Genomic DNA, 26812 nt, shown 5'->3' with positions numbered 1-26812 from the left:
ATCAGTCAATAGAGTCATTGTCAAATAAAACAAAAGGCCTGTGTGAGATGAAATCATCTTGAGAATTTTCTAGCTACTAAACTATATTTCAAACTTTTAAACTATGGTATTTTGCTGTTGTTTTAAATTAAGTGTGTTGTTAATTATCTTTTTAAATCAGTGAGCAGTTAATTCCCACATTTCTGAAAATTAAGTGTGATTTAATTTACAAGATAAATAAAAAGCCTAAATAATAATTCTCAAATTTGAATTAATTTCTTGTTTTTAATTTACCTTTGGGTGTGTTTTAATGCTGTCAAAAATTTTTAATTCCTACATATTTTTAAAGTGAAGAATTTCAAAATATTTCTGTGTTTTACAAGAAGGTGTTTTATCATTTGACCATTAAGATAAAGGAAAATTAGATGGGCAGGAAGAGCTGTTAGCATCTGTGCTCTTTCGTAGCAGTTGACATTGTTGAAAAAGTGAGATTTTTGGAAATTTTTGATTACCTTTCCATTATTTCCATTACATTTCCTATTTTGAGAAATAACTTACATGTGTATTTGGATTAAATTGACTCAGTACAACTTATCCTTGAGAAAATGTTATGGTTTCCATAGGAAAAAAGTTTACTATTTACCTCTTATCCACCATTTTCTAAGTGTGTTAAAGAGTTATTTAGAAATCAAAGTATTATGCTGCTCTGTTACCACCAAAAACTATTGAATTTTGAACCCCTCAACACTCTCTTCTAGCTGCTCTCGAAATCCATCGAACAACTGAAGCAACCAGGCAGTCACCTGGAGGAAGCAGAGGAAGAGCTTCAGGGGGACCAGGCGATGCAGGAAGACAGAGCGCCCTCTAGTGGCAACAGCACTAGGAGCGACAGCAGTGCGTGTGTGGAGGACACCCTGGGACAAGTTGGGGCTGTGAAGGTCAAGGAGGAACCAGTGGACAGTGATGAAGATGCTCAGATCCAGGAAATGGAATCTGGGGAGCAGGCTGCTTTTATGCAACAGGTAATAGGCAAAGATTTAGCTCCAGGATTTGTAATTAAAGTCATTATCTGAACATGAAATGCACTGCAGGTTTTGATAAATGGATATTATTTCCTGTTTCTGAATAATTTGATTTTAGTGTTTAAGGACTCTAACTAATGTACATATATCTATATATAGATCTCTCTATGTACTGATCTCTATATAGATATTAAGGTTTTACTGAAACTTCACTGGTAAGGAAATACCTGGTACACTAATGCTATACTACATAAGTATCCAAGTAGTAATTAATAGGCTTTAAATTCACCCCAAAGCCTGCCACATCAATTACTTCTAAGGAAAACGAACTCACTGTTGTTTTAGTTCATCTGTTGAGATCAGTAACTGCTGGATAGAGTTTCCCAGTCTGATCAGTGAAACATTCTATTAGTTCTTGAATTTTTTTTTGATATATAGAATTCAATTTTCACATTGTTGTACATAATGTATCATACTACAGTCTTGAACACTGTTAAAGGTAGACTGCCCCTTCCTTCCTCTCTCATTTTTGTTAAGTGAAATGTTCTGGTTCCCATACCAGTAGTTTTAGGTTACTGTATAGATTGCAATTGAAAATATTAGGAATAGAGGTGGTTTTAAATATATAGATGCAAAGTACAGCACTATTTTAAATATCATTATGTCTCACCTAGCACTGCTCATTCTACTTTTATCTTGTGTTATTTGATGACATTGTCTATCAAAGAAAAGATCAAATGAAACAGATGCAGATGTTGGCAAGAAGTGATGTGCAGCCTTATGGTCCAATCAGATACTCTATTGTATCTACAATCATAGAAAACAGTGACAGTATGATTAGTATTTCATATGAAGTCAAAATCATGTTTAAAAGAAGAACGTGTATCATTTTATAATCATTATCCATAGGATCTCTTAAGTATGATTCCATAATGACACAGCATATAGCATACCATTTGGGCAAATAAAAAATTAGGAAAGTGAAGCTTAACAAAAGAACCTACTTGTACATAATGCACCTTCAGAAGGTCTGTGTCCTTTGATGCTTTAAAATACAAACAACTTTGAAAGCAACAGAAGACTGTTTATTTAAGTCAGTTCTTTGTCAGGTTCCTGCTGTTCTACAAAAAACCGATTCTATGAGGCTGAAGAGGAAATGCCTTGTGGAAACAGGAAGTCCAAGTGATTCATGTACTGGGGAATGTAGGGGAAAAAAACGGAGGATAGTGTTTTACGCTTTCTGTTTTTAAAGGGCACTCTATGAATTGATTTATTGTCTAAGAAAATAACACCACAAGTAGGGAAATTGTTAAGGAAGCTTTTCACTGGAACATTTCCTTCAATACTCCCTTTTGATATGTTTACCTTGTTTTATAGGTTTACTTTTGTTAAGCTAGTTAAAGATTCGTTGTATTAAGACCCCTTTAATATGAATAATCCAAATTGACCTAGAATCTTTGTAAAGTTTTTTTCTATTAAAATATTTATATTTCTAAATCCGAGGTATTTTAAGGTGTAGTATCCTGTTTCAAAGGAGATTTAGCAGTTTTGCCAAATGTAGACATTGTACAATTGTATGTTACTGGCACGTGTTGTTTACATTTTGCTGTGACCTTTAAAAATATTTCTTAAAAAAGGTTACTGCTAAAGATACATTATCCTTTTTTAAAAAGTCTCCATTCAAATTAAATTAATATAACTAGAAGTTAGAAAGTTTAAAACTTTTCCATATAACGAAAGTCCTTCTGATAATTTGACAAATAGCTATAACACTTCCTATTACCAACATATTTTGGTTAGTATATTCCTTCAGATTAAAATGAATTTTGTCAGTTTTTCTGAATTAAAAACATGGCATTCCTAAGATAAAATTGTATATTTTTTCCATCTCATAAATATACATTTCTTTAAAGTCTTTTTTTCAATCTCATAAAAAAGGGATAGTGCATCTTTTAAAATACATTTTATTTGGGGAGGAACATGTGGCTGAGCAGACTTTTGTATAATATTACTTCAAAAATATGTAATCACAAACAAAAATAAACCTATTTTTTATAATGTCATTTGAGAGAGCTTCATCAGTACAGTTGGTGGACGTTAATTGTTTGAATTTGATAGTATTTGAATTTAATCAAGAAACTACCTGGAACCAGTGAAAAGAAAAGCTGGACTTAAATAATCTTAGAGCTAATTGATAATTGTCTCTTTTAAAATCTACTGTATTTATTATAATTTACACCCTTGATGGTGATCTCTTGTTTTGTGTTGTAAATATATTGTTTGTATGTTTCTCTTCTTGCCTTCTGTTATAAGTCTCTTCCTTTCTCAAATAAAGTTTTTTTTAAAAGATCCCCTTTCATACATATGGCTTTGTGTAAACTTGATATATAATCGAATTCGAAACTCATGCACTAGGTCTCATATACCAAAATATATTGCCATTCTTTGTTGAAGCAAGAAAATAAAGATATTTTGAGCAGTTACTTCTATGCCATTAAAAATAATAAATCCAACAATATTGATTTTAAAGTATTTACATCAGCCATTATCAAATAGCAAACATGTAAAATTTGTTGCATTTTCATTTCCCCAGTGCGGCCTTTTTCATGATATGTTAACATCTTTGATGTCAATATAAAATTTTATGTAAATAGATGTCAATTCCTAACTCTTCTCCACTTAAAAAATTATTTTTTAAACAGGTTAATATAATCCCTTGACTATAACAAGCACTTGATAAATAGTAAAATAAATAATTTTCAGGGTATCCTAAGTTATATATAGTACAGCGAGAGCCTGACCTACAAGTATAAAGTGTCAGTACATAAATTTAAAGAGAAAAGCATAATTAAATGGCCTCCCCTTATATGGAAATAATTACTTAATACTACTGTGAAAAACGAGGAGCCTGACTCAGGTAAAGAGAACTGGACTGAACACATCCCATCGGCCATGACATACTTTGTTCCTCTTCTGGTCAGTTGCTGGCAAAACTTATTAGCCAATACCTCATAATATGTCACTGCGTATTTGGTTCAAGAGGTTAAAAATATGTGTTTTATGTTCTTTGATTGCCTTAATCTAAAATTAAATAGTGTCATACAAATTAAAGTTACCCGAAGTCACAACAATGTTGCCCAAGATTGTTAAGAATATGGAGCTAATATCATTGACTATTATAAAATATGTTATCATTCCATAATGCTATAAATTTGATAATTTTGTCAGAATTGTGGAGATACCTTTGATATTAAGCATAATATCCTGAAGATTGCCTTTGGACTATAAAATTACAAGATGAACTAGGTATGAGACAGCCTCAAAAAAAGAGTTGGAGGAGTCAATTAGATTATGGTTTTATATTGTATATTTATTTGATGTCCAAAGTGTAAAGTAGCTGTTTGACTAAAAAACATCAATCTCATGTTAGAAAGTTTTTCTTCAGAAAAATGGTTTTTGCCTGGACTTTAATATCCATGAGATTTCCTCTTCCAGCAACAAAAGGTGGCCTTCTTCACAGAGTTAGCTGCTGAAATGGAGATTATTACTTTTCATAGATCTGAGAAAGTCAGCCTTTAAGATATTTTTGTTTCACATTTATTTTCTTCTAAAAGATGTTATGAAAAGGAATTCAGACACTAACCATTTTTTGAAAACTAGTTCACAACAGATATATAGACAACAGGTTGGTTTTTTAATTTGGCACTTCTTCGTGATTTTTTTTCAACAATGGAAACATGCAATTGTGGGTATTGTAATTGTAGGTTGATGGTGATAAATAATCAAGGTCTTCAAATTAAAACCAATTATAATCAGAACTCAGAGATGCAAGAGAAAGAGTCTGAGAGGTAGATTACCATATTCCCTTTATAATCAATAATTGTAAAGGAAAAGTTTGGGAGGTCAGTCAAGCAAATAAAACAAGATATTGGGAATATGACTTTGCAGAACTTACTGATTTAAACAGGTTTCTATTCTCATATAAGAAGTTCTTTAAAGCTTATAAACTGTGGGTTTTAGACAATGCAACTTTGGGAGATGATCTTGATTTACAAAAGGACTTGTGCTTTTAACTATGTGCAATGTACCATGTATTGTTTTCAGCATTTTACGTCTGCTAATTAACTTAGTCCTCACAACAACCTTATGAGGAAGGTTTTATTGTTCCATTGTAGAGATGAGGGCACTGGGGCACAGAGAAGTCAAACAAGGCCAAGGCCACCCAGTTAGTGATGCTCTAACTCTCATTGGAACCTGGGAACTCTGGCACCTGAGTCCTTGTTCTCAAACTCTACCTCCGCAGTGTATTGTGGAACAATTCTTTTCACACACCCAAGTTTACTGAATCATCATTCTCTCTCTCTCTCTTTGCCCATCAGCATTTCCAAACAGTTTTAAATCAATTTCCTCTTTTAATCATTGCTGTAAATTAGGAGTTTAGGACCTCCTTTAAATTCACAGATGAGAGACCCACTTCTTGTACACATTTATGTTTGATCTTTTTGAATCATGAAAATGTGTGAGTTTATTTTTCTGACCAAAGGCAGGTCAGGGATGATGTGAAAAAATGGACTGCTCTTGGAATTAACTCTTTGAGGGAAGGAAGGAGAAAAGATTTCAGCCAGCTCACTCAGCTTTTCTTCGCCACTTTCTACCTTCATTCTGCAGCCACGGCTAAGAAACTTCAGTTTCTAAGCTGATAGGATTCTGCCTTTTAAAAACTTTTTGAACTATTGAGGATGCACTTGATAATCATTTTGACCTAAAATAGTATGTATAAAATGTTGTGAGGCAGAAAAATAGAGACATTTGTTTCTAGACCTCCTGGGTGGTGATCTAATTGAAAGGTACATAAAAATCCTCTTGATGGGAAGCTGTTGACAGTTCAGATTCTGATAAAACCCCCCCTAGAGGTTCCGATTCTGTTGTTCTGACAGGGAGCTCAAGAATCTACATTTTTCAAACCCTGTGGGAGAGTCTGAGTCAGAAGCTGGGTTCTGGAGGTGGCGTGGAGCCCCAGACCACTTCCTGAAGGACAGCCTGGTTTTTCATAGCTTTTACCTAAGATTCGTGAATTTTCTGATTCATAGTTTTAAAAATAGATCTCCTATTTCTTGTATGTTGCTCTACTCTGCCTGCAATTTGACCTCAATATAGGTTATTCTCACTATATTCACTGCTGTTTCTTCTTTGATAGTATTTCTCCTCTTAATTTTTCTCTTCTAATTTAAATAATTCCATACCCTATTTGCAGGGTGTTAATTTGCCAAAATTAGCAAATATTTCTCTTCACAAGTTCTGAGCTATTTGTTGTAAATATGTTGTTTTTTCTTTTTGAGATAAAAATTTATATAACATAAAAGTCCCCATTTTAGTCTTTTTAAAATGTGCAGTTCAGTGGTTTTAGTATATTCATGATGCTCTGATGTCATCGCTTCTACCTAATTCCACAACATTTTTATCAAGTCAAAGAAATCCTGTATCAATTAAGCAGTCACTCCCAATTCCCTTCTCCCCCAACCCTTGGTTACTACTAATTTTCTTTATGTCTCTGTGGATCAGCCTATTGTGCACATTTCATATAAATGAAATCATACGTTATGTGGCCTATTGTGTGTCTGGCTTCTTTTACTTTGCATTACATTTTCAAGGTTCATCCACATTATAGCATGTATCAGTACTTCATTCTTTCTTATGACTGAGTAATATTCCATTCTATAAATATACTACATCTTGTTTTTCCATTGATCAGTTGGTGGACACTTAATTGTTTGCCCTTGGGGGCTATTATCAGCAGTGCTGCTATGAACATCAGTGAACAAGTTTTTGTGTTAACATATGGTTTCAGTTCTCTTGGGTATATACCTAGGAGTGAAATTGCTGGGTTGTATGGTAACTCTATTTTAACTTGTGAGGGACCCCCAAATTATTTTGTCCAGTGGCATAATTATTTTACATTCTCTTTAGCAATGTTACAAAGGATTCCAATTTCTCCACATCCTCTCCAACACTTGTAATTTTCCCTATTATTATTATATTTTTTTTTGGTAGCTCTGCTAGTAGATGCAAAGTACTAATTTATTGTCATTTTGATTTCTGTTTCACTAATGATTAATGATGTTGAACATCTTTTCATTTACTTATTGGATGTTTGTATATCTCCTTTGAAGAAATATATATTGAAGTCCTTTGCCCATTTTCAAATTGGCTTGCTTTTCTTTTTGTTGTTGAGTTGCAAGGTTTTTAAATATATTCTATGTACAAGGCCATTATCAGAAATACGAATTGCAAATATTTTCTCCGTTGTGTGGGTTGTCATCATTTTATTGATAGTGTCCTTCAATGCCCACACATTTTTAGTTTTGCTGAAGTCTAATTTATCTAATATGATTTTCTTTTGTTGCTTACGCTTTTGATGTTATATTTAAGAAACTGTCACCTAATCCAATGTCACAAAGATTCACACCTATGTTCCCTTCTAAGAGTTTTAAAATTTTAGCATTTACTTTTAGGTCTTTGATCCATTTTGAGTTATCTGCGTTGTCTTTTAAAAATACTCTTCCATGTCAGGTATTTGAGTTATTTGTAAAGAACTTAGTAACTGTTGGACTCCATTTCTTCATGTGGGAGCTCTGTTTTCCTTATTTCTCGTTGATTTTGGTTCTGCTTTTCTGCCTTTCCTGTTGCTGCTTCTTCTGGCTTCCTAGCTTTTGATATTCTCTTTTTTTTCTCCCTAAGGAATCGTTTAAATTCTACAGTCTTGATGTTTATTTATCTAACATTAACCAAAGAAAACATTAAACGTATTTTTTCTTTAAGAAATGACTTTTATTCTGATGAACTTCCGAAACTAAATCAGAGTTATTTTTCATTTATGTGTCTTTAAAATTCTACACTGGTTTCCCCCTTCTTTTCTGTCTACAATGTACTTAAGTTTTATGTTGAACTAATGTTTGTGTCTTTGTTCTGAACTTTGTGCCTCTGTTGACAGGATTTCTGCAAAGACCTCTGTGTTTCTACCGTCCAAACTAGTAGCCACATGTATCTATCGAGAAGCTAAAATGTGAGTGGTACGAATAATATATGGTTTAAGAGTAAAATACACACCGGATTTCAAAGGCATAGTATAAAACATTTATTCATATCTGAGGAACAAAGATATATATTGATCACATAGTAAAATGATAATATTTTAAATATATTAGGTTATAGAACATGATTAAAATTAATCTTACCTGCTTTCTCTTACATTTTCAGTATGGCTATTAGAAAATGTATAGCTCACATTTTTTATTGTGGAATGTTGCTTTAGATCTCTTCCTCTCGTTTTATATTGTTAGTAGATCTCTCCTACATCCCTTTGAAATATATGGGCTATAAAACCTGAACAAAAGAATATTTTCTCTTGCCAGTGTCTTTCCATTGCTCTTACTTAATCTAACATAGACAGAGCCATAAAATGTTAGTATTGGAAATCTGAGGCATCTTAATGATTTAAAAATGTCTTCTTTATCTTAAAGGCAACTCAAAGTCTATCAGATGTTTTATTAACACTTTCAGTGGTAAGGATAATTCACTTATTGCTGCACTCTCATTTCCAAGTTAATAAATTCATCATCTGTAAAACGTGCTATTTTTCTTCTAGCTGTCCATTTCTGTCAATGGAACCACCATTTAGACTCTAGATAAATTATTTTCAGGAAATCATCTCTGATTATCACCTCTTCTTTTTTTCTTATCAGTACTTAGTACTCCTGTTTCTGATTTCAGGCTATCCTATCTATTCACTTTCTCTTCAGCTGTGCTTTCCCTAGTCACTACTTAAATTAACACTAAAGCAAATTCTTATATCTTTGCTCTAGCCTCTTTATGCAATAGGATGATCTTTATACTAATTCAATTAACTTAGTGTAGAATACCACTACCATTTTACCATCTTGTATGGCAGAACCTACAGTAATATCTTCCTAATGGTTTCATTTGCACGCTGGCATGGAGCTTCAGCCCTCATAATTCAGCCTTCATACTCCTTCCCAATCTCACTTAGTCACTTTCCATGTGCAGGAAATTTTCAACTGGGGGCTCCAATCTCATGGGTTTCACCAAGCTTTTTCCTGTATCTGAAAAGACTTTCACTTCCTTTTCCAACCCTAGTCTGCTTTTCCCATCCATGCCTTCTCTGATTTCTCCAACCTACCCAAACTCTTCAGTCAACCTGGCATCAGTTCCATGCAATTTACCATGTAAGTCTTTTGTAATCATTCCCTATGCATCCTTATGTCTTTTTGACTTTTGTAGTCAGGGAAAATATATGAAGCAGTGTGCCTCGCACCACACTAGGAACTCGTGAAGTGCTCAATTCAGAATGATTTTTCTTTTACATTTCTCCTATTCAGATTTCTTAATGTCAAACAGACATTCTCTTCCATATTATGATGACAAGCTCACTTTTGTTTTCTATGTGAAATACAGAATCATTTTTTATTTGTTGGATTATTGTGCCGAATGTCCACATTAGTAATATTATCTTTAAGCTGTCTCTAGTAATAATAGTTGCTATTGAATTTTCATTTTCAGCCATGGGAAAATGAGGGAAATTTCATTTTTAATTAAATCCTTTTTAATTGTTATTCTATTGCAGTTGTTCTACTTTTCCCCCCTTTGCTCTCCTCCGCACATCCCAGCCCCCGCCCCCGCTTCCTCAGTCAGTTCCCACACTGTTGTCCGTGTCTGTAGGTCATTCATACATGTTCTTTGTCTGGTCCCTTGCCCTTCTTTCCACCATTGTCCCTGCCCCCCTTCCCGCAGGTCACTTCCTGTCTGTTCCATGTTTTCATGCCTGTGGTTCTCTTTTGTTCCTCAGTTTATTTTGTTTATTAGATTCCTCTTATAGGTGAGATCATATGGTATTTATCTTTCACCAACTGGCTTATTTTACTTAGCACAAGGAAATTGTTTACTTGATGAAATTATTATTTGATATTACAAAACTGAATTTTTCATAATTTATATTCTACATGAATCATTGATTTTGTACTTATATTGTAATATCTGACACATTTTTAGATAAAAATACACTTATCCAGTACATCAAATAATTTTCATGGTCTCTTTAGCATAATAATTTTTCTACATCTATGTAGTCTATAGATAACTTTTGGAAGTTGGAGCTTGAAACTAAGACAGAATGATTCATATTAATCTTAGAAAGTAAATCATCATCCTCATCTTTATGCAGATTCAAATAAAGAAAATTATTACTGAACATGGAAATTAATGTGTTATTTTGACTACATGTGAATTGAACTTGAAGAGTGGCATTTCTTGCTTTCTTTGGGGTTCATGTACCTGCCTAGTGGTTACAATGCTGATTCTGTAGGATTCCGGGAGTTCCAACATCATCCTCTATTAGCAACTCCACCTGGAGCAAATTACTAATTCTGCCAGGCTTCAGTTTACTTATTTGTTAAATGTGATTAATAATTTCTTCATTGGGGTACTGTGAGGTTTTAAATGGATAAGTTCCTGTAAATAATATATACGGTAGAAGAATTGGTACAGAGTAAAATTCAGCAATTGCTATTAATATCATTATTAATAACATTACTAATAACTTCTTGGAACTTTAGTAACTTCTCCTTGGTAGGAACCTATCTCACACTTGATTGCACTTTTTAATTATAAATAACTTGCTCTTCAGTAAATATCCCTAGAACATGCCTCCCCACCTTCACATGTCCCAACGCACATGGAAAATGCCAGTATATATACAACCAAGGCCACTGCAGGAGGCTGTAAAACTGATTCATCTGCAAACCTGTCATGACTTCTGGGTAACAGCCAGGTCGGCATGTTCTCTGGGAGATCCTAGGACTGCCTCACTTTTCTTCCTCTCCACTCCTTTCCTTCCATCTCCTTTTACCTCCTATAAAAAGAACTTCAGAATTTTTTAAAAACCAGATTTCAACTAAAGATTCATCAAATTTAAGATGACTCTGGGTACAAATGATCAATGTGATCTTTATTCCAAAGCATGTATTGAGAAAATACATGGATCAGGGAGAGGGGCTTGGGATACGTTCCATGCCCAGCTGTCCTCCATTTACTTCCCACCCCATTATCAGCAGCAAAGCCGTAAGTCAGAGAGCAGAACTCAGACAGTCGGCCTTGCCTCTAGCCTGCAAGGGATTCTCCTCTTTGCCTCGGGATCTGTCTGTCTTTGGAGTCAGCATGAAATAAACAAAAGTGCAGATGCTTCTTGACTTTCAGTGGGGTTATGTCCCAATAAACTCATTGTAAGTTTAAATATTGTAAGTATTTAATATTGTAAACTATTGGAAGTGTAAGTAGTTAAATATTGTAAAGTCAAAATATTGTAAGTTGAAAATGCATTCAATACTACATTCTAGGGTATTGGCTTTTTTACCTTCATGATCACTGCTCTCTGTTGCCCAGCATCAGCATCGCGAGAGAGTATCCTATTCTGCGTCCCTAGTCCAGGAAAAGATCAAAATTCAAAGTAGGGCTTCTCCTGAATGAGCACTGATTGCTTTCACACCATCATAAAGTCGTAAGTCAAACCATCGTAAATCAAGGACTGTCTGTACCAAACTTTTCTCTATTTTTCTTTTTAACAAATGCCCTGAGAATCTTTTTTGCGGGAAGTGAAGGAAGGGCAGGGAGCAGTTTTTTCTACTATTTTTTTCTGCTATGTTCAGTTTGGTAAATGTTAAACTAGTTCCATCTGGGAACAAGAAATCCTGAGATTTCTTCTTGAGTAAATCACTCCCTGATTTGGAATAGTCATTAATTTTTCTTTGATTATTTTCATTTAACACGATAAGGAGTAAGTTTACTTTATATGTTTAGCATCTTATATATGTTTTGGTCTTTATGGAGGTGATATGAAATCCCTCTTTATCAAATTAAAGTAAATTTAACATTCAGTTTTCTGGTATATTCAACTTGATCCCGGTATTTTTTTTAACTTTATTTACCTCATACAAATTTTAAGTATCTCTATATATTTTATACCTTTATATATGCACAATAGTTAGTTATTTCTCATTATAGTATTTTTCTAGATATGGAAATGGGTAAAAAAAAAATTTCCCAGAAAGAGGCTCTTCCAGTGATTCAAAAATGTCTAATTTCTAATGGCCTGGGTAGTTTTTTCCCATAATAATTTGAATTAAAATTTTGAAATGAGATTTTCATTTTGATTATGTTAGCTCTTTAAATCACATTAATTTTAATCTACTTTTTTGAAGTATAATTCACATACAAATATTCACTCAATATATAGGGTGAGGCAAAAGTAGGTGTATAGTTGTTCATGTGGAAAATAATACAATAATTAATAAACAATAACAAGAATAAACTGTTTTTGCATACTCACCACTGTAAACCTACTGTTACCCCACCCTGTATATGTAGAGTTGGTGGGTTTTAACAAATGTATACATCACAATCTAGATATAGAATATTTATATTGCTCCAAAGGGTTACCTTCCTGCTTCTTTTTAATCAAGCTCCCCGGTCTCCAATAAGCCCCGGACAGTCATTTGTCTGGTTTTTTCTGTTGTCGTTGTTGTTCCTAGGCATTAGTTTCAATTGCTCTAGCATTTCATATACATAAATCATATAAAAAGAGTCTGTGATGTTATCTGTCTAGATTTTTTTTCACTCAGAAAATGCTTCTAGAGCCATTCATGTGTCTGTCAGTAATATGGTCTCTTTCATTGCCGGGCAGTGTTTCATTATATGGATGTGCCACAATGTGTCTATGCGTTCATCCAGCAATGGGGAACTGGGTTATTTCCAGGTGTGGGTGGTTATGAGCGCAGCTGCTATGAACTTTCTATACCAGTCTTGGTAGATAGACATTTATTTCTTTTGGGTATATCCCTAGAAGTGGAATTGTTGAGTTGTATGCTCTTTGTTTAATAATGTAAGAAACTGCCAAGTTACTTTGGATTGCTTATTATTTTACATTCTCATTAACATTGTGTTTAGATTTCCTGTTTCCAATGCTTGATATTGTTGGATGATAATTAAGCTTTATGCATTCTAGTAGCTGTGTAGTAGGATCTCATTGTGGTTTTATGGTGGGTTTCCCTGATGCCATCTTTGCATGTGCTCATTGGCATTTGTATATCTGCCTTGGCAAATTGTTGATCCAGCTATGTTGCACGTTTTTTGATCAGAGTGTCTTTTTATTATTAATTACAGGAGTAGCATATTCTGCATTCAATCCATTTCTCGGTACATATATTGTAAATATTTTCCCCCATTTCTCGATACATATGTTGTAAATATTTTCCCCCTAGCCCATAGTTTGTGTTTTATTATGAAGAACAGAATGTTTTAATGTTGATGGGCCCCATTCTATCATTTTTCCTTCTATGGTTAGGGCTTTAGTGTCCTATCTAAGAAAGATTTGCTTCTATGTTTTCTTCTTCTAGTTCAGTTTTTACATTTAAGGCAAAGTCATTTTGAGCCAGGTAATTTTGTCTATGATGTGAAGAAAGGCTGAGGTTATCTTACATAGGTACCCAAATTGTCAGCACCAGTGTTTGAAAAGATTATCCTTGTTTCTGGTGCTGTTTTTAGAAATCAATTGAACATACATATATGAGCAAATTTCTGAACTCTTTCTTTTATTCCATTATCTATATGTCTAACTTTGCAACAGGACCACAGAATCTGGATGACCATTGCTTTGTAACAAACCTTAAAACCAGGTGATGTATTTTTCATTTGTCTGTTTTTAAGTTTCTTGTTGTTACTCGTTTTCAGTAACTGGATTATGAAATGCTGTAATGCAATTTTCTTCATTCTGCTTTGGATCACTGAGCTGCTTGTATCTGTGGGTTTGCACTTTTAAATTTTTGCACAATGTAAGACAGCGTTTTTTTCTAATGTTAGTTTTTCTCCTTTTCTTTTGGGACTCCAATTATACCTAGGGGAGATTGCTGGATGTTGTCTCCCCAGTCTGTAAGTCTCCATATATTTTCTCTTATTCTTTTTTCTCTGTATTTCAGTTTATATACTTTTTATTGTCATACTCATCTTTTCTTCTAGTGGATAAACTTTTATTCACATTCAATAAATTCTTCATTTAAGATATTGTACTTTTCAGATTTGGGGTTTCATTTGGTTCTTTCATATATTTTCACTTATACCCTCCTTACATTCATGCTTTCCTTTAAATCCTTGAATATATTTATAACATTCATTTTAAAGACCTTTTTAGCTGATTCTGCTGTCATGTCATTCTGTGTCTGCTACTACTGCTTACTTTTCTCTTGAATATCATTCTTGGTTTCCTGCTCCTTGTAATGCCTAGTAAAGTTTTATTAGATACCAGGCAATTTAAATTTGTTGTCTTCCTTTAAAGATTATTGGTCACTCTTCAAGACCTTAAGTTTTGTTAAGGCCTGTCTACAATAGCCTTGACTCTGAACTCGTTTCTCTATGATCTGTAAGTTCTCTTAGCCTCTATTAAATGTCCTGTGTAATTGCAGAGATGAATGACCCCAGGGATTTATCCGTGTTAGCCTAGGGCCCTGGGGCAGGCATAAGGGCAAAGAAGGAAGAAGGGATTCAGTAAAGGTGTGAAGAGATAAATGCATTTGTGGGCGGGGGTGGGTGTGGGGTGGAGAGGGACGTTCAGCTCACCCTTAGGCCTGGCTTCACTTTCGAAGCTGACCACTTACTCACTCCTACCACATCACTTCCTTTCTGTGGCTTACCCACTTTATCCACTTTCTTGGATATTTGGTTATTTTACATTCAAATATTAATTTTGAAGACAGATATGGGAAACATTAAAAATTGCTTGTTGACTTCCAGCATGGTATACAAATAGACTGAAGGGGACTTGCTAATCCATATGTATTGGATGACACTTTGTCAGCTATAATTATATGAAATAAACTGAGAGAGTTTTCAGAAGTCTTTCAAATCTCAGTTTAAAACCAGATTCTCTCTCCCTCTTTCTCAGTGAATGCCACTGAACTGGGTGTGTTTTTGTAGTTGAAGATTATGTAACTATAATTTTATTAAGTCATGATCCACTAATTTAGTCAACTCACATAGCAAGAAATAATTAATATAGTGAAAATTCTTAAGTTCAAGTTAGAAAAGCATGAATAATGGTGCTTTATACTATCTGAATACTGGCTACCATAAATGTAATTTTTACCAAAAAATATAACAAGTAACACTTATATTTTATATATTATATTACATGTTTAATGTATATTACATAATTCTGTTTAAGCAGATAAGCCATTGTCTGCACTGATTCTGAATTTGCCATGCCTCTAAGTTAAAATTCCCTTGCAATCTTCTAATTTAGGATCCCTATGAAAGCAGTTTCCTTGTCTTTTTTCCCACCATAATGCTTCTAAAATGACGATTACTATTTCATAGTCCCCATTCTTTACGTTAGAAATCAATGCTGATGAAAACCATCACTGATAAGATGAGTAGCACCTACCAACCTTCAGAAGTTCTTCTAGGTGTACCAAGGTATGGATTTTTAAAAAATAATACTGACTTCAACTCAAGCCTAAAACTACAATGAGAGAGAAAGTTATGTTATTCGCTAAGAAATTGTGGGGGACCTAGTAGAAGAGTTTTCTCAGTGGATTCTTAAGGCTCCATGCCTTTTTCAAATTTATCTCTTAATTTTTAGTTAGGTAATGGGGAGATGAGTCATAAAACTGGTGGAAAGTAAGCAATAAATTTTAACTTCGATTCAGAAGTATTGAGGTTTTGAGTTCATTTGATATAGAAATGTGTCCTCAAAGCAATCCGAATATTGGCTTAAGTTAAAGTGCTGGTAGGGGGGCTTTCTTTTTCATGCTCTTGAATTACCACGGCCTTTTGGATGGCTCCTAAAGTGAACTGGGAAGTCCTTAGACACTTGGCATTGAAGCCCAGACCCGGGGAGTTCATGTGGGTATGCCCCTTCTGATTCTTGGATGGTGTGTTGATATTGTATATTTTTTAATGGTTACATTTCTCCTTGACTAGAATAAAAGATTTACTGTTACAGTTTGTGTGTGGCCAGGCCGTGGCACATAGAAAAGCTGTTTCCTGCTATTTAATTTAATTAGCCCAATCACGTGCCAGCCTTCGGGCATGTCACGCTGGACCTCTGAGGCTCTTTGTCTGTCAAAGAGATGGACAATATCTTGGCTTTGTTTGGTTGCTGGGCATGCTGCAGATAAAACCACTGAAATTCTGACTGTTTGTTTAACCAAATCTTTGCATTTTTACCATTTGGCTTTGATTTTCTTTCACAAAAAAAAAAAAAAAAGACATTTTGGCCTTGGGAAGGTGAAAAATAAATATTGAGAATCTGAAGAATTGTTGCTCTTATGGTTTAATATAGTGTTGAGAATATTATCATCTTCTGATCAGAAATTTTTGTTACTACTTTGTTAGTAGAAACTCAAATTTTTGTTACTACTTTGTTAGTAGAAACTCAAGACAATCATCATGGAATCATTCTAACCCTGACTTAGCTGACAAACTGTCACTTTAAATCAAGCCTCCTTTTGTGGTTCATGTATATATTTAATGTGATTTGTTCACCTTAGCAAATCTCTAAATCTTTCAGTAAATTTATTGTTGAAGAAGAAAGTATTTCTTTTGATATTTTGGATAAAAACATTTTTGTTTCATTTTGTTTTCATTGAAAGGATAGTGGTTAACACATTTAGTCACTTCAAGAATTGTTCTCAATATTTTCATCTATATTAGAAGGTCAAAGATATTTAAATTTTTTAACTGATATGTTCAAATTTTAAAAATTATCTTTAATCATATAAGTTATGATTACATTTCTAATACATTTTAGGATTTAAAATTAGTTAAGAATATTTGAAAAGAAACAGAAGATTAAAAAATATATTCTGCAATTTTGGAATCTGATTTGCAATAAGGACTTTTGCCTAAATTTCCAGCTGAATTAACAACTTCCCTGCATCAAAGTGACTTGTCCAAGTTAATAAACTTATTTGAATATGCACATTTAAAATTAGATGTTCCAGATTTGAGATTCTTAAATAGTTTCAACACATGCACAGTTTAGAATTTCAAGAGGATTTGCATGTGGACTTAATAAGGCACTGAGAGAGTTAAATTAAATCACACAGAGCATCTAGTCATTGCATGCTACTGTGTTAGGTGCCAAGACAGAGCCCTACCCTCTGACATCTCTTGGCCTTGGGAGCAGCTCACAGGACCTTACTGAATAATGACAGTCAGCCTCAAAGAAAATATCCTTGTCCTAAAGCTAATAGATCTATTACTTTTCCATAGATTCGCAATTTTTAAGAAATAACTGCAGATTTGACTCTGATAGAATTTGCAAATTAGATCCTTACCTTTGATAAATTTTTAATTTTAAAAAAGCTAAGAGGTAAAAGAAAATGTAAATCTTCTTAAGCAACAGAATTCTTAAACATAATTTATATTCATAATGCAGAGATTCCTACAGACCTGCTTGTACGTATGGTTACCAGCACCCATGCAAAGCATGTCTTACCAGGGACCCCTGGGCTGCATGGATTTTGTGTTTTGTTTCAGGGCAAGCAAAGATCAACTAAATGAAAGCTGTGCATTTTATCTTCTGATGGTTTTCATCATCAGTTCCTCAGTGTAATTGTACTTCAGTCTTCAATCATTGTCTATTTTCAGATTTATTTTTGTATTCTATAGTTTTACATATGATTAATTAGTTTTACATATGATTAACTTTCATTTTATTTACTCTTACGCATGTTTTCAATGTGTGATTTTTCTGAAGGCACACATACAACATCACACATTGACTTTTGAATAAAGTAGTACTCATTTAAGAAAAGTCACTTTGCTGCTAACTTTTTAAGTGTAAATATATTTTTAATATTTAGACACACCCTCTACAGAAAATAAACTTAGGCCAGAAATACGGTAACTCTTCATAAAACCCTGCTTTTCATTATTGAAGTTTTATTGAAAATGTTATAAACTATAACATGACTGAGGTTGAAATGAAATTATAATAAGGTGACAGTTAATTCAGAAATAGAGACCTGTGTAAGGTTTTTTAAGGAAAGCATATTCATTATTAACTTAAAGGGAGACCCTTGAATATAGGTATAAAAATGGTACAACTTGATTTCTTACAGAAAATGTAACCCTTGTAAAATCTTTTTTTTAACAAAAAAAATGACCTATGGTGAAGGTACTTATGCAATTTCAAATAGATTTTTTTAAAAAAAAAAGCTGGGGCAAATGAGTATTTGTAATTAAACTTATGAATTAACTGGGCTTGTAGCAAACAATCCAATTTTTTTTATATGTCAGATACATTTTATTTAATGTACTCTTATTAGTAACTATGTGTGTAAATTGGCCAGTGTCCCTCATCTACTCTTTTTTTGTTTGTTTGTTTTAATTACAGCTTAGCCTAATAAACAGTAGTAGTTCAGGCCAATTTACTAAATGTGTACTGATCAACTACATGTGCCTGGGACTTTTGCCAGGGACTGAGAAGGTGACCAGAGAATACCAACCTAAATGAGGTAGCCGCATGGACTTCTAAATTTACAGTCTCTTAGAAAAATGGACGGGAAAGCAAATGAAGAAAACAAAGTATCATTTATGCCACCATGGTAAAAATATATATACCGCACAAAATCTTTGTAGGTCTTGACCAAAATCTTACAGCTTCTAAGTTGGTGAACTTAGATCAAAACCTCATCAACTGTTCAGGTTCTTTCCAATAACCATGGCTACCTGTGAGCAGAAAAGACTGGAAGTAGACAGGATCTCTAAGTCTCTGCACGGCAGTGGCATGGCCTCTGATATACCCTGAGTTACTCTCAGAAATCGATTCCATTGATAATTATAATAGTTGACATTTTTATTTGTTTCATGACAATAAGAAAGATTTATCAAAGAGATTGCCTTTTTTAAAAAAGAGCGGGCTTTCATATTTTTTAAATAAAATGGTAGGATATTGCAGGCAGAATGAAATTTTTAATTTTTCACTTTTGACTCTACTTATTATAAACTGCAGTTATCAACATTTGAGTCAAGATATATAGGTTGAATTTCCTAAGTACAGTTTATATTAATATGCCCCTGTTTATGGAACGTTTTTATTGTGGTGAAAAACAACATTAAATTTAACATCTTAACCATTTTTAAGTGTACAGTACAAGAGCGTTAACTACATGCACATTGTTATACAACAGACCTATAGGGGTTTTTTCATCTTGCAAAACTGAAGCTTTATACCCATTGAACAAGACCCGATTTACCACCGCCCCCCCAACCCCCGCAGCAAGCTCCTGGTAACCACCTTCTACTTTCTGTTTGTATGAGTTTGATTATTTTAGATACCTCATATACATGGAATCATGCAATATTTATCTTTCATTATTGGCTTATTTCACCTAGCATAATGTCCTCAAGGTTTGTCCATAGTATATGTTAAGATTCTTGTCTTTTTAAATGAGTGATTAATATTCCATTATTCAATAATTAAAATATATAAAATATATATGTTATATATAAATTATGTGTAATATATAATAAAGTAGGTATATATATTTATATATAAATAATTGAGATACACACACATATTTTCTTTATCTGTTTATCCATTGATGGACATTTAGGTTGCTTCCATCTCTTGACTACTGAGAATAATGCTACCATGGACAGAAGAGTGCAATTATCTCTTTGAAATCCTGTTTCGAGTTTTAGATATACCAAAAGGTGGGACTGTTCGATCATAGACTCTCCATATTGTTTTCCAGAGTAGATGCACTATTTTACGTATCTACTAACAATGCACAAGAGTTCTCATTTCTCTACATCCTTGCCAGCATTTGTTACTTTTTGTTTGCCTGGTTATTTGATAGTGGTCATTTATCAGGAATGAGGTGATATATCCTGTGGCTTTGATTTGCATTTTCCTGATACTTAGTGATATTAAGCATTTTTACGTATGCTTCCTAGCCATTTGTATATGTCTGTGAGGGAACATCTATTTAAGTTTTTTGCCCATTTTTAATCAGGTTACTTATTGTTGTTGCTATTGATGTTGAGTTATAAGAGTTATTTATGTATTTTGGATGTTAATCCCTTATTGAATACATGATTGGCAAGTATTTTCTCCCAATCTGTATGTAGATTGTCTTTTCATTCTATGAATTATTCCCTTTATATCCATTTTTTCAATGATACATCTCTTAATTTTAAACATAAAATCAAAGTCCTAAAAGCTGATATGGACTGATTGTTTTCCAATAGTTTGGGAATCTTATTTCCTACCCCAAAAAATGTTGTTTTATCAAGTGATCACATACATAGATATAGATAGATATACATTAACCTATCTAGGAATGTATGTATGTGTGTCTATATATGTTTGTATATTTATGCAACCCAACCTGACATGGGAAGATGATGAATTTTTACACTTTTGTTGGCAGCTGTCAGGCAAGTAGACCAATATTGACCATCTTACTTTTTAAATTTCTTTTCTTTTACTTTTATATAGTTTCCTTCAAAATTCTAATTGGTTTAAAAAAGAGAATGTTTTATAGGATGTTTTAAAAATGAATGCTTATTTACTATTTTGAACCAAAATGGACAAATAGACTTTCACCTACAGGGGTGGGGAAAAAATAGGAGAAACCCATTCTATGCTGACAAAATTTTTGATATTCCTCATGACTGAAAATAATCCAACTAAGTGAATCATAAAATAAATGCAAAAATAGTGAGTGCCACTATTTGAAGTTTTATAGAAAGCAATATTAACAACAGTACAAGCCCTGGCTAGGTAGATTAGTTGGTTAGAGTGTCACCCCAATACACCAAGGTTGTGGGTTCCGTCCTCAGTCAGGGCACATACAGGAATCAACTGTGAATGCATAAATAAGTGGAACAACATACCGATGTTTCTCTTTCCCTTCCTCTCTCTCTTTAAAATCAATAAATTAAAAAGAAAGTACAGAATGATAACATTTTATTATTGGCAGGAATGTTACATAATGACAGCAATAAAAAAATCTGTATTGAAAGTTAATTAAATGCCAAACACCATGCCCAGCAATTTATGCATATCATTTAATCATTATCTCTTAGAGGTGAAGAGAGGGAAGCTTCAGAACAGTGAAACAGTTGAATAGATCTAAAAATGAGTGGCATGCAGATTCCAACTGCAGTCCAAATTCAGAAAGGTTGAGGGATGGCTTTGAGCTCACAGCCAGTTTGTGGTAATGTAACAGGCTCAGATCTGACTCACAGACCATTGAGTGAATTCAAAATATACATCCTTCATCTCCAAATCAGAAAGCCATTTACTACTACATTAAATTTTCAACATGTCTTTCTCACTCCTACCAATTATCTTGAAGAGAATGTGCTAGTACTTGTAGAAGGAAAAGTCATGAAAGACAAAAATTATTAAGAGTCAGAAGTCATTCTATGAATGGCTTCGCAGTTGTGGCCCCTGCTTTTCCTCTGCGTGTGAAATACATCACTACCTTCCTTTAATTACGTTAATTCTAATTCATAAAACTTAGTGGTAGTGGTCATGGTCTAGAAGACACTGCAAAATGTCATTTATAAGATCCTCAACTCTTCAATGCTTACTTTTTATACTCAATGTGAGATTTACTTTATTTACTAAATTTGTATTTGATTTACAATATATATTAAATTCCTTTGGTTCCTATACTATACATAAAAAACACAAATTTGGTTAGTTACACTGGCAGAAGCCTGAATGGACTATCCTTAATCTACCGAATAAATCTACCCACTTTTAACTCTGAGCACCAACATTTATACAAAGCCTTTTCCTCTCTCCTATTCATACACTGAATACTAGGTTTAAAAGAAAGGTTGGAATCTTCTCTTCTTGATGTATAAAAATGCCTATAAAATAATTTAACTAAGGTAGTTTATATCTTCATTTCTTTACCCATTAACTGTTTATCACATATTCATAACATACAGGACATTGTTTTGAGTCTTAGGTACATTCCTCCTTGGCTCCAATAAGATTAAAATCTGGTAAAAGGATATATGACATATACAATAAGTATTAGGTAAAAGATGTTAGGTACCACATGATTGTATAGATATAGTATTTAAGGGGTTTATCTGTTTATAACGTAACTGCTAAAGATGGAATTTTCCAAATGCCCTATGACTTAAGACAAATATAGTTAATGAATATTTATGCTTTCTAATCCCATCTAATCCTTAACCTACCATTTAAAAATGTTATTTTTATGTGTAAGCATTTCCTAGGTCAACACATTTTCTAGCACAGGCAGTACACTGTTTAATATAGGAGCTAGTAAGTAGCACTAACTCAATTGTTGTAAGTAGATATAATTTAAATAACTATTCCATTCAACTCACTGGTCATGCTGGTTCCCTTTATGTATATTTGCATGCAAAACCACAGATGACTTCAAGATTCTAAAAACAACAGATATTTAAATGTGTAAGACTAAATTTACATTAATTTTTTTTAATGACTGATACTGTCATAGAACTCCTATTGGTAAGACAGAAATTTCTACATTGGGGTAAATAACACCCATGCTATTCAAACTTAATCTGAGTGACTTTTGTATTCTTTCTTTTTTTGCCATTCAAGGCATTTTAGTATATATAATATATTACTATTTTGCCAAAGTGCTCAGTATTTAGGTATCTTTATTATTCACTGAAAAAGAAAACTTTTCAGTATATGAGGAACAGATCCATGGAGGTGACCTCAAGGGCTTGAAGGTTAATTAATGGCCTAAGATAGCCTGACTCAAAATAAATAAGAATTCAGAAAGGGAGGGAGGGAGGAAGCTGTGTATTTCTTCAGGGTTTCACAGCATGTGAGATGGACGTATTTTATTGTTTTTCCCACAAGGGAAACATTTTCCTCCATTGTATGTTGAGGTGTGGTCTCTGGTAATAAAGAATGTTTTAGTTTTTACCTAATAAATTTCCCTCATTATCTACTATAAAGTTTTGCTAAATACTCTCTTTATATTATAGAGTTTTTCCATAATGTAATGTGTGAAGGAGTGAGGTGCCTCAAATTTCCCTTCATAAGCTAACTAAAAACATGAAAACCCCAAAACAGCCTATATAACTTGAAAATTGAATGACTATATATTGTCTGAGCTTATGTATATATACATAGACACACACAATGTGTGTATATTATTTAATGTTCTTTTGTAGTCATTTTGATAATACTCTATTTTTAATTATCTTAGTTTATTATCAACAAGGAGAAAAAACAATAGTATTCCAAAAGCAATATCAAGAAGTGCCATATTCTCAGAAAATAAAAAAAGTTGGGGAGAAAATGCTATTGTATAAAGCTACCAGGATACAGGAAATGCCTTTCTGAAAACTTCTAAATAATGAATGTTCCAGTTCTAGAATATTTATATAAAAATTTTATTAATAATATGCAAATGAGAAAATGATGATTTGGTTAATGCCAATTTCAGTTCCATATTTAAATCAACTGTTTTAGAAATATTATCATGTATGACCATATATATTGCTGATAACTGCTTCCTCATGAAAGGTTTTTTGTTTATTATTTCTCAGAATTTTTCTTTTCCCATTTTGATGTTGAATTCTCAGCTCACTTAGAGTTAGCACATCATATTTTCCTGTTTTCTTCTTTCTGAACTTCCTTCTTCCCATGCACAACTACATATTCCACAAGCTCTTCAAATAGGATGTAATTGGTAGATGACAAGTAGATCCTTCTGCTTCCACAGAAAATCTAGAAGAAGCACATATTCAGGGGGAATGTCTTTTAGTTTATCTTTAAATTGGAGCAGGGCAGAGGTCACTAGCTGAAAGGAAGTCAAAATGATGAGGGCCTTAACAGTTGCAAAGAAAGGTTAAGACAAGTAATGTCTTTCCATGAGACACTTGGACTGTTATTGGCTACCTGGCTCAGACTGTTTTTCCACTGAAATAAATTAAAACATCTCCGACTTAGTAAAAGTAAGGAGAAGGTAGTCTAACTTAATGGAAGTCTCAATTACAGTCTACTTTAAAAGTGATTTCAATTTTATTGCTTTTAAACCTGCATTCCTTCACATAAATTAAAACTAATATGTAGGAGCAGCTAAATTAAAAATTCAGTTCACAAAAGACTTACATTGAAAAATACTTATAAATGCAAGTACCATTAATATTTAAGATTCTGTTGCTAGAGCTTGTCCTAGCTTCAGGGGAAAAAAAATACTTAATTTGGATTTCAGGAATTTTGTCTTCTAAACAGGGTTAAAAGCTCTCAGGGAGTACGTTTTCCTCTCTCACTATGGAATAAACAGTGAGTTTTAGCTAAGACACAGGAGGCTGCAGAGCGATTTCAGGTACCGTGGCCTCCATTACAGTTTTCTAAATTCACAAATTTTGAATTTTCTAAGGGTCAATGGCAACTGCGGCAAAGGATCAAAATGGTCACAGTGGAATGTTTAAATTCAGAGAGGAAGGAAAATAATCGTAACCAAAGAATCCCATAAAAAAAGTTTTAGAAATGTATTGAAAGTGCTCTAACCGAAGGGCAGTGCCTGATATTCTTGGAGAGATTTTCACACCAAGGATATAGCTTCTGTTGGTTTATGGTTTTACAGCAATGTTGATTCTAGCCAATTTTGTGCAACCAGGGTAGCAATAAAGGCTAGTGCTTAGCATGATGGATTTATGGTCCATGTTTTGCTTACGACCATTAGGATCATGCAGTCCTAGTTTCCTTTGATTTAAATGGGCTATCTTTGGTTTGGTTGGTGGTATATTTTTCTGTGGCTATGGTAAACTTAAAATAAGAATTTTTAATGTCTTTGCCAGCTCCATCTAGGGAGGAGGAATAATCCACATTGTCTAAATTTTAAGAAAAGGAATCAATGTTTGCATATATCCTCTAAGGGAAGACATAAATTCCAATATATTATGTTCAAGGCATTCTTCCAGGGGTAATTTTATCACCTTAAATCAATGATTTATTGACATCAAACAGTAGTATTTCATCGAATGGCCTGAGCATCCTTGGGAAAGGCACAGAGGCATTGCCTGGAAGGAGGAGGGCGAGGCTCCACGGGCAGCCCTGCCAGCTCAGTTCCAGCCAGCACATTGCTGCCTGTTCTTCAATTCTTTCTGCAAGGGCTCCCTTACTGACGGTGACTGACTTTTTATTCACTCTATATGTTCAAGAAGGCTAGATGTGAGCTGACCTGCATTTTAGTTTTTGAGTATACATAGGAAGGAGACGTTACTGGCAATAAGATGTGAGGATGCCGCCCTGGCCAGTATGACTCAGTTGGCTGGAGCACCATCCTGTCAACCCAAAGGTCGTGAGTTTGATTCCTGGGCAGAGCACATGCCTGGGTTGTGGGTTCGGTGCCTGGTCAGGGCACGTGGGAGAGGCAAACAATTGATGTTTCTTTCTCACCATGTTGATTCTCTCCTGCTCTCTCCCATCCTTCCCTTCTCTTTAAAAATCAGTAAGTATGTTCTCAGGTGAGGGGAGGAAATTAAAATGCAGAGGCTGCAATGTACATTTATGAAACTCAGATACTTGCAAATCATATCTTCTACAACTGTCCCCAGATTGTATGATAAAAATAGATATTAAGGCATTTTAGTTTTTTTTTTTACTGGAAAGTGGTATCTTTAAACTTTGAGTCTCCTTTGCAGATTGAGGCTGGAAAGAGCTGTGAGCATAAGTTTTTAGCCAGTCCATCTCGTGTGGAGCAAAATTTCCTCAGGCATTTCTCTAATGTTAGGAGAGGTGTACCTACCCATCTGCTTCCTTGCTTAGTTCCCTTTTGGTGTTCCTGCTGATGTTTGGAAAGAGAGGGAGAACTTTCAATTTTCACCACGGTCAAATTGCTAAAGTACCATGCATGCAGAAAGCTTGCTATAATATATATTGTGCATTGATTTCTTCCTAGAGAAGGGGAAATTGTAATTATTTAGATACAAATTGAACAAAGTTGAACAAAGACAGTAATGAAATAATCTGGCAAATAATACATAGAGTACATAACTAGTACATTTTGGCATTGTGCCTTTTTTCCCTATTAAAAGATGTATCAGGTTTGATAGTAGAGTGGTTCCGTGTCTTTGTAGAATTTTCCTGTCCTCGCTCATAAAAATGGCACCTTTCCATGTGCTGTTGTACCATGTGATTATAGTTTTCCACTAAGGAGTTACAGGGAAAACAAAAAATTACTAATATTATAAACATTTGTTTAATGATTATTTACATCAGAATTATTCTTGTGTAATTCTTCTATCTTGGAGAATTCTGAGAAAGAAAATGCTAATCTTACTGGGTTTGCAATACTTACACATGTGTAGAAGGTCTTACCTGTGAATGGGACCAATATAATTAATGAAGGAGGAAACGTGTCTGAGAAAGGACTTTTAGGAGATTTGAGAAATGGCAAACCATTCAGATCAATTTGTGAACTCAAACTGATTTTATGCATGTGAGGGTTTTTGTTACCTGATAGGAAAAAAAAAATCCACAACATAAGAATTTAATATGTCTCAATATACGCTAATAGAAGATGATCCAGAAGTTTGATTTGTTTTCCCAGAACTTCTCTGAAGGGTTTTGTTAGTCACTTTGTATTGCTCTTTCTGATATTCTTATATTCATTTTAGTACCAAAGAGGAGAGGGACTGAAAAGAATAGAGACAAAACTACACATTGGTGTTTCCCTGGGCTATTAATATCTTATTACTTG

At 33.7% G+C, this 26812-nt stretch overlaps 1 protein-coding gene across 2 annotated transcripts in view; it reads left to right on the top strand.

Annotated features, from left to right (window-relative positions):
* The window catches only part of HDAC9 (histone deacetylase 9), a 608128-nt gene that overhangs the window by 450045 nt on the left and 131271 nt on the right, over positions 1 to 26812 (top strand). The window contains exon 12 of one of the 2 annotated variants that reach the window (XM_054564529.1): positions 738 to 1001. In XM_054564529.1, the coding sequence (XP_054420504.1) occupies positions 738 to 1001 (264 nt within the window). Of the gene's footprint in view, positions 1 to 737; positions 1371 to 26812 lie in introns of those variants that run through there. The other variant, XM_054564530.1, reaches the window with a different exon arrangement.

The sequence above is a fragment of the Pteronotus mesoamericanus genome, unplaced genomic scaffold, assembly GCF_021234165.1.
Source record: "Pteronotus mesoamericanus isolate MK-2021 breed Mesoamerican mustached bat unplaced genomic scaffold, CSHL_Meso_final scaffold_85, whole genome shotgun sequence".
Lineage (NCBI taxonomy): Eukaryota > Metazoa > Chordata > Mammalia > Chiroptera > Mormoopidae > Pteronotus > Pteronotus mesoamericanus.
This window is presented reverse-complemented; position numbering and strand designations above follow the sequence as displayed.